General features: G+C 46.7%; 1 protein-coding gene across 2 annotated transcripts in view; it reads right to left on the bottom strand.

The window, feature by feature from the left end:
• The window catches only part of LOC135494845 (calpain-5-like), a 111,680-nt gene that overhangs the window by 45,762 nt on the left and 52,434 nt on the right, over window positions 1-13,484 (bottom strand). Inside the window, exons 5-7 of one of the 2 annotated variants that reach the window (XM_064783135.1) lie at window positions 5,222-5,414; window positions 4,634-4,830; window positions 4,260-4,274 (exon numbers count right to left, since the gene is read on the bottom strand). In XM_064783135.1, the coding sequence (XP_064639205.1) occupies window positions 4,260-4,274; window positions 4,634-4,830; window positions 5,222-5,414 (405 nt within the window). The remainder of the gene's footprint in view (window positions 1-4,259; window positions 4,275-4,633; window positions 4,831-5,221; window positions 5,415-13,484) is intronic. The other variant, XM_064783136.1, reaches the window with a different exon arrangement.

The following is a 13,484-nucleotide window of genomic DNA, read 5'->3' as shown; positions in this document are numbered from 1 at the left end:
AAAGACCAATGCGACCTATCCCTTTCCTACAGCGAGGCTAAAACCGAACTCAAACAAGGATATCGGAAGAAGTGGAAGGAAGAGCATCCTAAACACGATGAAGGAGACTGCTTCTACCAACTGACAAGAAGGGAGCAGGTCCTAATATTCAGACTGCGAACCGGACACAACAGGCTAAAACACCACCTGTTCACTAAATTCCGCATCGGCGAGAGCGACACCTGCGTATGCAACCAAGAGCCCATGACTGCTGCGCACATACTGGGAAGATGCTCAAGTTTTGCAGACCTGAGGAAGAAGACCTGGCCAGAGGGAGCACGAATCCATGACCAGTTATATGGAGATCTCCAGCAGCTACGCAGGACCACCGACTTTATAATAAAATCTGGACTGACTGTCTAAAACGTGGTGAACGAAAGAAGAAGAAGCCTCAGAGGTACCCATCATAATCACAATTTGCATATTGAGTGGTTGCATGGTTCGGCTTTCCGGTCTCACATTAGAGCGACCAGCGCAGTCTTTACGTCATGCGGTTTTCGCTTCTTTTTTGTCAACAAAATTATTGTAACTCAGATATCTGTTTTGACAATGTTTGAGAATAAATAAAATTTGGGTGTAATATGTACTCTTATAACTACCTCTTCCTTGAAAAATTAACATTAAGTTTCATGCGGCCTGTCATTTAATTGACAGCTGTCTACTGACGTCATGATCACCAGTGAAAGCTGATTGGTCAAAGCAGCAGACTGCTCAATCGCCCTCAAAGAAGTTTCAGTGGCAAGTCTGAAGATCAAAAGTGCCGGGATTGAGAAAGTTTTGACATGGATGATAAATAGTCCCTGCATGATTTATAGTGGCGAGTCCATTGATGTGTTCACAAGATGTTGAAATTTGATACGACTGACCCCTAAAACTGGCCGATTCTAATTATGAAATGGTCCAGGGACCATGTGCTCACCTCAGGTAATGTTAATGCATGTCATTTGCAGTGGATATGGGGAGAACAGTTTTGGTCATTGAAGTCAATTTTGCGATCTTAGAGGAAGTGGTGTGGTCGTGCGGCTTTTATGGAGATTTTATATTTGCTGAGGGAGATGTATGGAAGGAGATAGTGGTAATGCTGCATAAGTCATCTCATGATCTGACCAGTCGTTGTCAATAGCATCAACAGTATCCAAGGTTTTGTTTGTGAAAACATGATCAAGTTGATAGTCTGTAGTTATTGTGATAGTCTGTAGTTTCTTTAGTAACTAGTTGGTTGAAACAGTACTCAGAAAGGATGTTGCCGAGCATGAGTTGCTAGCTTATGGTTTACGGGCCCGCCGACATTGGAAAATGCCTATGCAAAAATAAAATAAAATTGGGGAAAATTTTTTTTAAATTTCTGCAGCCTCTGATGTGCCATTCAGGCCATTCTGAAGAAGAAAAAAGAGCTAAGTACCGTCGTTTTTGCCCAGAAACATACTTTCTCCAGCAATAAACAAAAATTTTATGATCTGATAGATGTAAAATATGACGGTCAATTCATTTTTTTCACTCCGACGTGTCGACCTGAAAGGCCCTAAATTTGAAACAGAGTAACGGGAGGACGATTTTTAAATTTTTTATTTCACCCTGCCTACCATGGGTAACTTTCAGGGTGCCTGTAAACCAAGAATATAATAATCAAGGCCTAATATTATTCTTTTCGGCTCAATGGCACAAAAATTTGCCAGTACCATCTAAGTATAGCATTTGGTTCTAAAGATGACTGAATTTAAGGGATAATCGTAGCGAGGAAATAGATACATTGTCACATGAAAATTGGGTGACATCCAATCAATACGTAGTTTAGGTATAATAAGATTTTATTGAATTTCAAGATGATTACCTGGCGGTCATATTGTTTATGAGATTTAGGGTTATTGTAAAGTGCACATGTCACATTGAAATTGGTTGACATCTGTTTAACAGTTTAGGAGAAATAGGACTTCGTTGAATTTTTAAGATTGTGGTCATATTTGTAATCGAATCTGGGCTGTAGATGATCATTTGGGTAGGACTTGCCTAGAAGCATCTTTGTACAATTTTAGAATGATCTAGGTCACATAGTAAGAAAACGTGCCATGATTGTTGAAAATTTCGAACTCTGTGACCTTGAAAAGTCCGTCAAATCAAAAACCTGGGTATTATGTCATGTATCCTTACTAGATGTACCTAAGATAAATATTTGGAAATGATCCAGCTGTTAGTTCATGAGAAATAGCACTTTTTGTGTTTCGGGATTCGGCCCCCTGGTGGCCAATCCATGAATCAAATGACATAGAAATTTAGTCTCTGAAGTCATTTGACATAGGGATACATATGAATAAGATTTCACGTTAGTAACACCAGCGGTTACGAAATGTACCGCTATTGCCTAATGGCGATGCCGATAGCGAACTTTGACCTCTGTGACCTATAATAGTAGATCAAATCAAAAACGCAGATAAAGTTCAAGCACCCTTATGAGATGCACATAGGGCATGAATTTCATAATTCTAGCTTGCAGCGTTCATGATATATAGCCAAAAATAGGTTTTCAGAGAGCACCACCTTTACTGCAGACAAGCAGTCAAATTACGCTAATTTTCATTTTGAAAGAAGGTCTTGCCTAGTGATATCCACACACCAAGTATGAACTTTCTAGGTCAAGTGGTTAACGTGCCACGCTTTTGTCAAAAGTTAACGATGGCGGACGATGCAGACGCCACAGTATTGTATAAGCTCACCTGACAGGTGAGTTAATGATAGAGTAAGTGGCAGAAAATGATACCTACATGTATGCTGTACTCCATATATATATATACAACAATATTATGATGATTACAAACATACAGTCCCAGCAGATGGCTTGGTGGGTTTTATGCTGCATACATGCAATATCTAATGTGCCATTACCTACAATACTCCTACAACAATGATGTGACTGAGTAGCACTTGTGATTGAATGTATTATGTGGTGTAGTTTTTAATGACAACACTTTTGGAAACCACCGACACTGTATAAAGAACTATTATCAAGCCACAATAACATTTTTGAGCAGTTGTATCCATTAGACATTTTCATGAACAGTATGTGTTTTCTGATTTTCAGTCCAAGTAAGGCACTGCCCCCGTAACCAAAATTTCCAAATGACTTTTTGGGAACATTTCTGGATCATCCATCCAATAGTAAGATCTTTTTTGGCGACTGAAAGCCATTAAGTTACAAAATACGGTGGCTGGGAAAGGACATCCATTTTTTTTCTTCTGAGTTATTTACTTATTAAGTCGAATTAACTTTAATTAGTCAAATTGCGTAGCTGATTTAATTTCTCAGAAAGTAGTCAAAAAAGTTGGACAAAATTATATCAGATTCCTCAGTGGAGTGTGAACAAATTAGATGTTGTTGTTTTTCATACTGTTTTTACCACTGCAAACACACTGTGCATTCATTTTTTAAAAATGTTTCCAGAGGCTGCCTTTTACTTGTGTGTCGGATGGAAGTATTTGTGTTTAGATACAATAAAAGTAAATATCATATCGCATGATTTCATTTATTCCAAAAAAGACCTGTGACACAATTTGTGGACATACCATCTATTGTCCAATACCATCTATTGTCCGATGTGTTCAGCACGGGTGAAGGGTATGCTGACTAGCCGTGATGTTTCCGTTCTTCATCGTAAAGATTGTGATCCTATCAAACAACAATTATCTCGTTGATCACGACAATGCAACATCATGTGACTGTGAAAACACCTGTTCTCACCTTCCACTGGTTACTGTGGGAACAATGCTATATTTAGCATGTTTAGAGAAGCAATAAAAGATGGAATATATGTAGGAGTAGGGGACACCAAATTAATTTTGTACATTTTCTGAAAATTTTCATTGAAGTCCAAAAAAGGGTCAATAAAACTTCTCTATTAGTTTAATGAATTGATACTGAACAGGAGGTATTTGTTTGTCTCACCTAACACCCTAGTGAGGAGTCCATTTCTATTCTAAGCAACTTAAACTAAGCACTGAAATGGGATTTTCACTGCTTTTGCATTACTTTAATAATGTTTGGCACTATCTCAAGCGGTAACTGTTGCCTTACCATAACCGCTGCTGTGAAAACAAGGCACAATGCTTTGTCTGTACACCACACACATTGCTATGTGGCCAACAAGGTGTTTTAGTATTGATGATAATGCCTGGTTCTGTTCTAATCACACGCAGTACATGCTCCGAAATACATCTCGCATACTCACCCTTCTCCTTCATAACTAAGCAACGAGACATAATTATGGCATGTTATTGAGAATAAGGGGCGAATAAAAAACATTCTATTTGGAGCAATACATCGTTGATGGTTGGAACTTTTGAGTAGAATCAATGGGTATTTTTATAGAGGTTAACCCATTAATTGCCTTGTCTGATATCAAGCAACATATGATTTTTGTACGCATTTTCAGATCACTCTCTCAAAAGATTTCTATATCCACCCCTGAAATATCCTGGTCAACCACTGCTGGAAAGATTCCGCAAAAGTAAGCTAGACTTTTGCCCAGTAGCAGAAAATAGTCCATACCCATTGCCCTAGATTTTACCATGCTAAATAAGATGTCCTGGCCTTGATCCTTACCCATCGCTAAATGCTCCTTTCCACTCGCCCTCACCCCATGGGTTTCGGAGTCGAATCATTTTGATCTTCTCTCGGTTGAATAGGTTGAACAATCCCGTCCCTGCCAGGGGTACCTTCTTCACTGCGGTGATACCATATGCATGGCCCTTCACCAGGCCCATATCTGTGTGTGCCTCCATTTCATCAGCCGACTTAGCCTGAAAAATGTTTTTTTACTGAGCTGACTTCCATCCATTTGTCTCCATTACTGCAATATCCTGCACATGGTTCTCAATTCAGCTAGACTAATCAGTTGGTTTCATTTTACTATTACTTCTAATCCATATTTGATTCAGTGAAAGGGACAGATTTCACAATAGCCTGGCCACGTTATTCAAAGCTGCATGAACACTGATAAAGACCATTAAAGCAAGAAACATCCCTGCAAACATGGACCAGGCACAAACCAATCTACAGAGGCTGAATACTGGGCTATACATATATTATGCAACGAATAAACTGTTGATATCATATTCATGATTCACAATTCCAAAATTCTCCCTGAAGAGGAACAAGATGACTATGTCAGATAATGGTGATTTTCCGTACCGGGATGGAAGCAGCCATGAGTGATTTATGGCCCATTTCTTTCTCCAACATGTCCATGAGTTCACCTCTCTTGGGTTCGTCTTCGCTGAATTTGCCATCGACTAGGTCAAGTGGTTCAGCAACCCCACCTGTGAAATCGACAAGTGCTTCTGCCAAATCTCCACCATCCAAAGCCTCATAGCAACCAAAGAGCCTGGAAGGGATGGTTTTTAATCAAATCAATACTAACAGCATTACTTTCAAAAGGTCATAGGTGTGAATGAGTTCAAACTGAAGAGTCATATTTATCCCTCAAAATCAATGCCACAAGTTCTATCAAAGCTATTGGAAGGTATTAAGTACAACCAGTAACCTCCCAATGCATGAAACATCAGTACATATACATGTAAATGGCTCATTGCAAACAGCAAAATTTGGGGACGGGTGGCCGGCTGGTCAGATTTGTAATTCAGTTCCATGAATAAAAGCGAAATCTTTCACCTGCAACAATATTTAACCCTTCCGCTACCGGAGGGTTTTGGCAGTGAACTGGCCCACCCTGGTATAGACCGCAGAGCGTGGATCCCAACTGGCTTAGGAAAAGTTTCATTGTAAAGTAGCTGGCATTACCCAATCAAAGGGCTGAGGTCTTTTCTGAATTGAGTTCAGTGTTGCCGTCCAGTTTTTTCAGTTGCAACCAGCCAAAAACTCAAAGGGACTCACTTGTGAAAAATTTTGCAGCATGGATTACTGCAGCAAATTGTACGCAGAGTAAGGACACAGTAAATACCGAGTACGATAGTGATAGTAGTTATTGGTCACAATTGAGATCCTTATTTTTGCCTCTAAACTTTTTCTCTGTCAATTTTCTCCTTGAAATCTATCACTACAGGTCTTATTATTTTTCATAGCCTAGCTAAAGTTGTATACAGTTTGTCTCCCGTCGGATTTATTTGGTATAAATTGCTAGTTTTTTGAGAAAATGCGTTTATTTCGTGGCTATTTTGGGGGATGTTTGTTTACTCGACAACTGCTTTTAAAATCAAATAAAAGGTTTTTAAGGTATTTGATATGAACTAATATTACTATTAGTCGAATGGGATTGTCGTTGGATGTTGACTGTTGAACAGTTATGCGGGAATGACGAAAATTTCCATTTCCTTTGGAAATGTCATTTTATTAGTTCATACCTACCCAGGTCAGACTTTTGCATGTGTACTCTTATCGGACACACCCGAGGAAAAATTAATCTATTTATAATAGAAAAATGATTAGCTAGTTCACGTAGCTACACCTAGGCGGCGCCCCAATACAGCCTCTGCCTCGTGAAAGCCGCCATTACTCAGTACTTATTACTCGAGCGCCAGAGTAAGTCCCGTTGCTGCGGGGACAGGCAGGGCGGGTAGTCTGACCTGGGTAGGTATGAACTAATAAAATGACATTTCCAAAGGAAATGGAAATTTTATGTCGTTCATACTCTACCCAGGTCAGACTTTTGCATCGAATACCAACAACCCTGGAAGGTGGGTAAACGGTGACCTATCATGTAGTGAAGTGAACTGCCTCCAGAGCCGCATAGCAGAACCCAACGGGTGAGACCAAGGGAGCCCAGAAAAATAAGCATGGGAGCAACCCGGGCTAATGGCCAAAAGATTCTTTGAGAAAAAACAAGGGCGAGTCAAAGTGGGAACCCCACCCCTCCTTGAAAAGGGGGAAACTACCTCACATGGTAAACGCTCAACACATTTCGTACGCTGTGGAATTACAAGAAATGCTGTGATTTAAAAATAGGGGGAACCCCAAAAAGGGGACCCACGGAATAACTCCCCAAGAATCTTAGGGGACTTAACCCAAGATACCCGGACGGGGCGAATGTGCAGGCATGATAGCCCGGACAAATATCTATGACCCCCCCCCTCCCCGCTCCTCTGAGACTCAGGAGGGGGAGGAAGACACCGGGAGAGGGAGAGATTCGACGAGTGGACTAGGCAGGGAAACACCTAGACCATGTGCTGAGCTGCGACACTTCGATCGAGAGACAGCATACAGTCTGTTAACGCGGAACAATCGCGCATATAATACTGGGAGAAGGTGGAGTGGGAACTCCACGTAGCCGCATCTAAAACCTCGCTTAGCGCCACTCCCTTATACTCGGCCCAAGAAGTAGAGATGGCACGAATCTCGTGGGCCTTTATGGCACCTAAGCGGCGAAGCTCTGGAGAAACGAGAGTCATAGAATAGGCCAGCCGAATGGTGGCCACTAACCATCTAGCGACCGTATTAGCGGCTATCTTCCTAGTAAACCCCTCTCGATAAGACACAAAGAGGCGCTTTCTGCTGAGGCGAACGGCAGGATCTTTGGTCTTATCAACATAGAACTTCAATGCCCGAACCGGGCAGAGAGTTCTGTCCAGGAGATTCCTAGAGACCGTAGCGGACAAGGAGGGGATGAAAACCGGGCGCCTGAAGGTGTGTGGCGCCTGGTTCTTAGCATGAAAACCTGGGACAAATTCTAGGACCGCGCCCCTCTCATTAAAAGCCAATCTATTAAAGGCTAAGGCATGGAGCTCGGACTGTCTCTGCGCCGTGGCCAAAGCCACGAGAAAAACACTCTTAAATGTCAGATGTTTAAAATCTGCCTGGTGCATAGGCTCAAATGGAAACTTCATGAGAGCCCTAAGCACCACCGAGAGATCCCACTTGGGGGTACGCTGAATGGAACGAGGACGCTCCAAAGACATATTGCGAAGCAAAGATGAGACAGCATCATCCAACGACGGATGCCAGGAATCGGTCAACTTTAAAGTGGCCGAAATGGCAGAGCGATAGCCCTTTACCCCCAGTACCGAAAACTTCCGGACTGAGAATAAGAAATTTAAGAAGTCAAGGAAGTTGGGAAGAGAGAGAGCGACCGGAGAAACTCCCTGCTCCCTACACCAGTCTCGAAAGACATCCCACTTGCTGTCGGGTAGACTGTCTCTGAGGCTGAGCGACTTTACGGATAACGTCTTCCGAAAAGCCTTTCTCTCGGAGGAAACACCCGATAGTCTCCAGGCGTGAAGCCTGTAGAAAGAAGGGTCTTGATGACAGACCCGGCCGATTGGGTGATACAACAGATGGTCCCACCCCGGTAGACGGCGGGGGTGGTCCGTCAGGAGCCCGGCAGGACTGAGAACCAAGCCTGGTTCGGCCAGCATGGGGCTATCAGACAAACTTGAACCGAGAACTGGCCACTTGGTTTAGTACCGGAAGCAACAGAGGGGTTGGCGGGAATGCATAAGCATTTAGGCCGTCCCAGGAGGCCGACAGGCTGTCCACTCCCAAGGCCTCCTCGTCTGGAGAGGCGAATAATACAGGGCAAATCTCTTGTTTAGCCGAGTCGCGGACAAGTCCACAACTGGGGCGTCCCACATCCCCGCCAGGCGGGAGACCACTTCGCGGTGAAGGGTCCATTCCGTCTGGACCAGACGGTCTGCCCTGGAGAGGGCGTCGGCAAGGATATTTCTCTTGCCTCGGATGTGACGGGGAGGAGCTGAATGTCCAAGCGGCGACAAAGCTGTAGGAGCTCCCAAGTGAGGCGACACAAAGTGTCGGACCTCATCCCCCCTTGTCTCCGGATATAAGCGACCACTGTTGAATTGTCGGTGAAGAGAGAAACCCTGTGACCCCTTAACCAAGACGTGAAGGCCCTCACCGCCAGGATGACAGCCTGCATCTCGAGAATATTGATCGAGAGGCACGAATCCTCCGCTGACCCATGCCCTTGGCGGTCAGGTCCCCTTCGTTCAGATGGGCGTCCCAGCCATAGAGGGAGGCGTCCGTGAACAGGGACATCTGAGGGGACAGAGGACTGAGCTGCACTCAGCAGAGGAGCTCCGTCTCGGACCCCCAGAACCTCCAAACCTCCTCCAGGAGAGAATTTGAGATTGAAATTTGACGATTGAGAGGATCCGAAAAGGGACGCCAACTCGAGAGGAGGAGAAGCTGGAGGGGGCGCATGTACAGGTGGCCGAGAGGGACCTGGTCTGCCGCCGAATTGAGCAGGCCCAGTAGGGACAGAAACTGTTGAGCTGAGACGTTGTCTAGATGGTGAAATACCCCGACCAGGGATCAGATCTTGAGGATCCGGTCCGGCGGGGGGGGACATGAGGCCCTCTTGTGTGCGAAAGCAAACACCCACGAAGAGATAGTCCTGAGATGGATTTAGCTCAGACTTGTCTAAATTTAAGAGCCAACCCGCTCGCCTGGTTATCTGAAGCAGGAACTTTGCCTGGTTGCCCAGATGGCAAAGAGCCTGGTCACGAAGTAGCCAGTCGTCGAGATAGCAATGGAGCTTGAAGCCCATGGCGTGAAAAGGCGCGGCAAACGCCTTCACGGCTGTAGTGAAAATAAGCGGTGCAGAAGCCAGGCCGAAAGGAAGGGCCTGGAACTGATAAACCTTTCCCTCGAAGTAAAACCAAAGGAAGGGTTGAAAATCTGGATGGATAGGAACGTGAAAATACGCGTCCTGAAGATCCAGCAAGATTGCCCAATTGTTGGGCAGCACCGCAGCTGCTACCGATCTGGTGGTCTCCATCTTGAAGCTGGGCACCCGAAGGAACCGGTTCAAGCTGGACAGATCGATGACCAGTCTCCAATTCCCCGACCTCTTGGGGACCAAGACGATGTGGCTGTAAAAGCCTGGGGAGGAATGATTGTCCACCAATCTCACAGCCTCCTTCTGGAGGAGGGAGAGAACCTCTGTGCGCAGGGCTAGAGCCCTGGCAGGGTCTAGGGGGAGACAACCGGGATGGAGATTGTCAGCGTAGGGGGGATGAGAAAAGTCCAAGCGGACACCATGGCGGAGCATATCCAGTACGGGAGTCTTTTTGACACCACTGATCCCAAAAGGCCGCGAAATCGCGCAGCCTGCCCCCCACGGCGACCTCCGTGGGGGCGCCACCTGAAGGCGCAGGAGGACGGACTAAAAAGTCACTTGTGTTTGCCCCCGCGACCCCTCTTACCTTGGAAGGGTTGCTTGGGTTGCCCGCCGCCCCCGCCCCTACCTGAGGAGCGGTGGCACTTATTGGAGCGGCGGGGGGGGGCGTCTCAGTTTCTGACTGCCCTGGGGCATGAAATGAAGAGGAGCCCCGCGAGGACGAGGACCCACGAGGGGCTGAGGAGCCTCGGGGGCGTCGATACTCCGCCTGACGAAACCTGCCCGCGGACCAAGAAGAGGACCGCGGGCGGGGGGTGGCCATAGGAGCCGAAGTCGTCTCCGTAAGGCAGTCCGACTGCATCTGGGCACCAAAGGTGTCTGGTGTTTAACGCCTCCTGCAAAAACCGGGCACGGACCATGCTTAACCCTTCAATAAGCAGGTCCCGGCACTTAAACACCACGTTAGCGGCCTGCTTCGTGGCCAGATCACTGGCGTGCTGCAGAGACTGTTGGAGGGACAGGGCAAGAATGCGCTGGTCCTCTGACGCGTCGGCTGCGTCCAGGCACCCGGTCCGGTCGACGGTAAAGTCGAGACCAAGGCGCGCTGGTGACTCCCGCAGGACGAGCTGTGTCCCTGAGAGCCGAGTCCAACCAAGTGGAGGCTCGAATCAGGGCCGGGGACGGGGGCAATTCTTGGAATGCCCTGTCCGGGACCGCGTCCGGTTCCTGCTCGGAAGAATCCTCGAAAAGATTGAAGGGGACCCGACCGAGCGCGGGGTTAACCATCGGGAGAGGACAAGACTCTAGCGGCACACACTGTTGAACTAGAGCGCAAAGATCGCGCATGCCCGCCACCATGGTGGGGTCCTCACTCCCCGAGTGGAAATCGGCCAGCGAGGCCGGGCCGGAAGGGGAATGTGAGTCGGACTTAGGTCAAAAGCCACCGACCACTCGCCCTGGCACGTCACTGCCTGATCCTGGAGATTTTTACTCTCCAGGTGATTCATGAGGTGCTGAATCATCTGCCTTTGATCAGCCGTAAGGCCAGCGGATGAAGACGGGCGAGGGTCCCGAAGGGTCTCCCATGGGGCAGGCATGGGAGAGGGGGGAGGGGGCGAGTCTGTGAAACCGACCTGACGTGGATCCCTCGCCCGCACAAAATGCGCCCTCGCCAAGCCCCTGCCTAAACCAGGCAGGACACCTCCCGGCAAGGAAAAGGGCGGCAGGGACGGGGCGGTGAACTGTGGCCCTGCACAACCAGGGGACGCCAAAGGAGGAACCGACGTCCCTAGGGAGGGACGAGTCGGGCGTGCCGCCCGTGCCGCCCTTCCAATGGCGAAGGGATGGTGGATCCCCGGGGCAACCGGAGATGACGAGAGGGGACTGGCAGTGCCAGTTACGCCCAAGGATGTGAGCGGTCGCAACCCCATCGAAAGCCCCGGAGGGGGACAGGGAGCACATCTGTAAAGACAGACGGCTCAATACCCGCGGAGGCGCTGCTCACCGACCTGAAAAGCCTGCGAGCAGATCCAGGGGTCACAAAATTGGAGACCTGGAGGAACTGGTCAAACTCCACCTGATCCGCGCCGCCCGAGGGATCGGGACGTAAAACGTCCAGAGTCCCCACGGGAGTCCTGCCCGCTGAAGAAGAGGGGGCGGACGAAGTCTCGTGGAGCATCCCTAAGACAGGAGCACCGATGCTTCCCGACGAGACCTCCCCAGGGGGCACACCCCCCCCGAGGGGGGTGCCCAGCCTGGGGACGGGGTCGGGGGAGGGAAAAACCTCTCCAGAGCCCCGGGGACCTCGCTGCTGAAGAGCGGGGGTCCCGGCGGAGGAAAAGGAGGGGGGACGAAGTCTTCCCCCGACCAGGCTTTCTAGGCCCTCTCTGCACAGACTTCTTTAACTTCTTCCCGGAAGCACCGGGAGAAGGAGAAGTCACCACAGGGGCGGAACTGCCCGACCCAACAGGGACTGACCTGTCAGTACCCTGACCCGGGGAAGGAACGGGGTGGGGACTATGAATCATCGACACACCAGACACCCGGCCATCACCAATCCGGAAGGGAAGGAGGGCCAGGAGGCACGGCGGAAACCCCAGAGAAAAAAGCAAAGAAGATAAGAAGGATTGGAATAGAACCATCCTAATTTATTCTTGATAAAGTAATTATATATACAGCTACGCAGCAGTGAACTTATTTTTTCTCTTTGGATCACGTGACCAGAAGCCCGGGAAGATACTGGAACCTGATGTAAATTTTGAGTGGGTAAAAACCACTCACAAAGGCAAAAAACGGGGAGAAAAAGAAAAAATCTCACCCGCGTCCAGAAAGAGGTGTCATTCGGGAGGTCCTTCTTTAACCTGAACGGCTCTAAATTAGTAGAATTTCAGGAAGAAACTCGGCGAGATGTTTAACATAGCGCCAAGGAAAAAGTACTGAGTAATGGCGACTTTCACGAGGTAGAGGCTGTATTGGGGCGCCGCCTAGGTGTAGCTATGTGAACTAGCTAATCATTTTTCTATTATAAATAGATCAATTTTTCCTCAGGTGTGTCCGATAAGAGTACACATGCAAAAGTCTGACCTGGGTAGAGTATGAACGACATAAAATATATCCACAGTGTTGAGAGTATATCAACTTCCTGAATTAGAAACTTTCCCTTTGTGAATGCCGAATTGTAAAATACGCCAAAATTCAGGTGAACATGTTTTATATGTTTATTGCAATTTATTTCTTATTTTTAAGGATAATTTCGACGTGTTCTTATAGAGTATTGTGTCATTGATTTTCGTAAGTGCAGACCGCCTCCTAAGTTTTCAAGGCGGTAAAATTTGAATCGAAGGGCTGAAAGCTGAATATTGAAAAGACCATGGTAGCGTTATGGTCAGTAAGATTGCTTTTATTCTAATGACAACTATACCTTTGTCATCCCCATGTTTTAAATTATGTATTCAACCTTTCACAAGAGAATATCAATTCCGTAAAGGTTTTTTTTGTCGACAATTTTCATGCTGAAATCTCGCTGTTTACATTTTCTGGTTCATCCACCACTTTGTAAGTCATGTGACCTCGAGCTTTTTCATGGTTCAATATTAGCAATGGCAATGTGCCAAAATTATATCAAAACTATAAAACAATATCTAAGTTTCTGTGGTCTAATCAATCCAATTGTGAACATGAGGCAGATAGGCTTGTTCAGTCTATTTTGGGGACTTGTGTATTTGCTATTCGCCTAATTTCAGCCATATTGTCACAGCAAGCTGTTGAAGTCACTTGGAATCTCATTGGCCAAAAATTAAAGAAATCTCTGATATCTCCACAACAAAATTACATCTTTTGGACTTTCAGAAATTACTTGATGGGATA

The sequence above is a fragment of the Lineus longissimus genome, chromosome 10, assembly GCF_910592395.1.
Source record: "Lineus longissimus chromosome 10, tnLinLong1.2, whole genome shotgun sequence".
Lineage (NCBI taxonomy): Eukaryota > Metazoa > Nemertea > Pilidiophora > Heteronemertea > Lineidae > Lineus > Lineus longissimus.
Note: the sequence above shows the minus strand (reverse complement) of the source record. Positions and strands in the feature narration are given on the sequence as shown.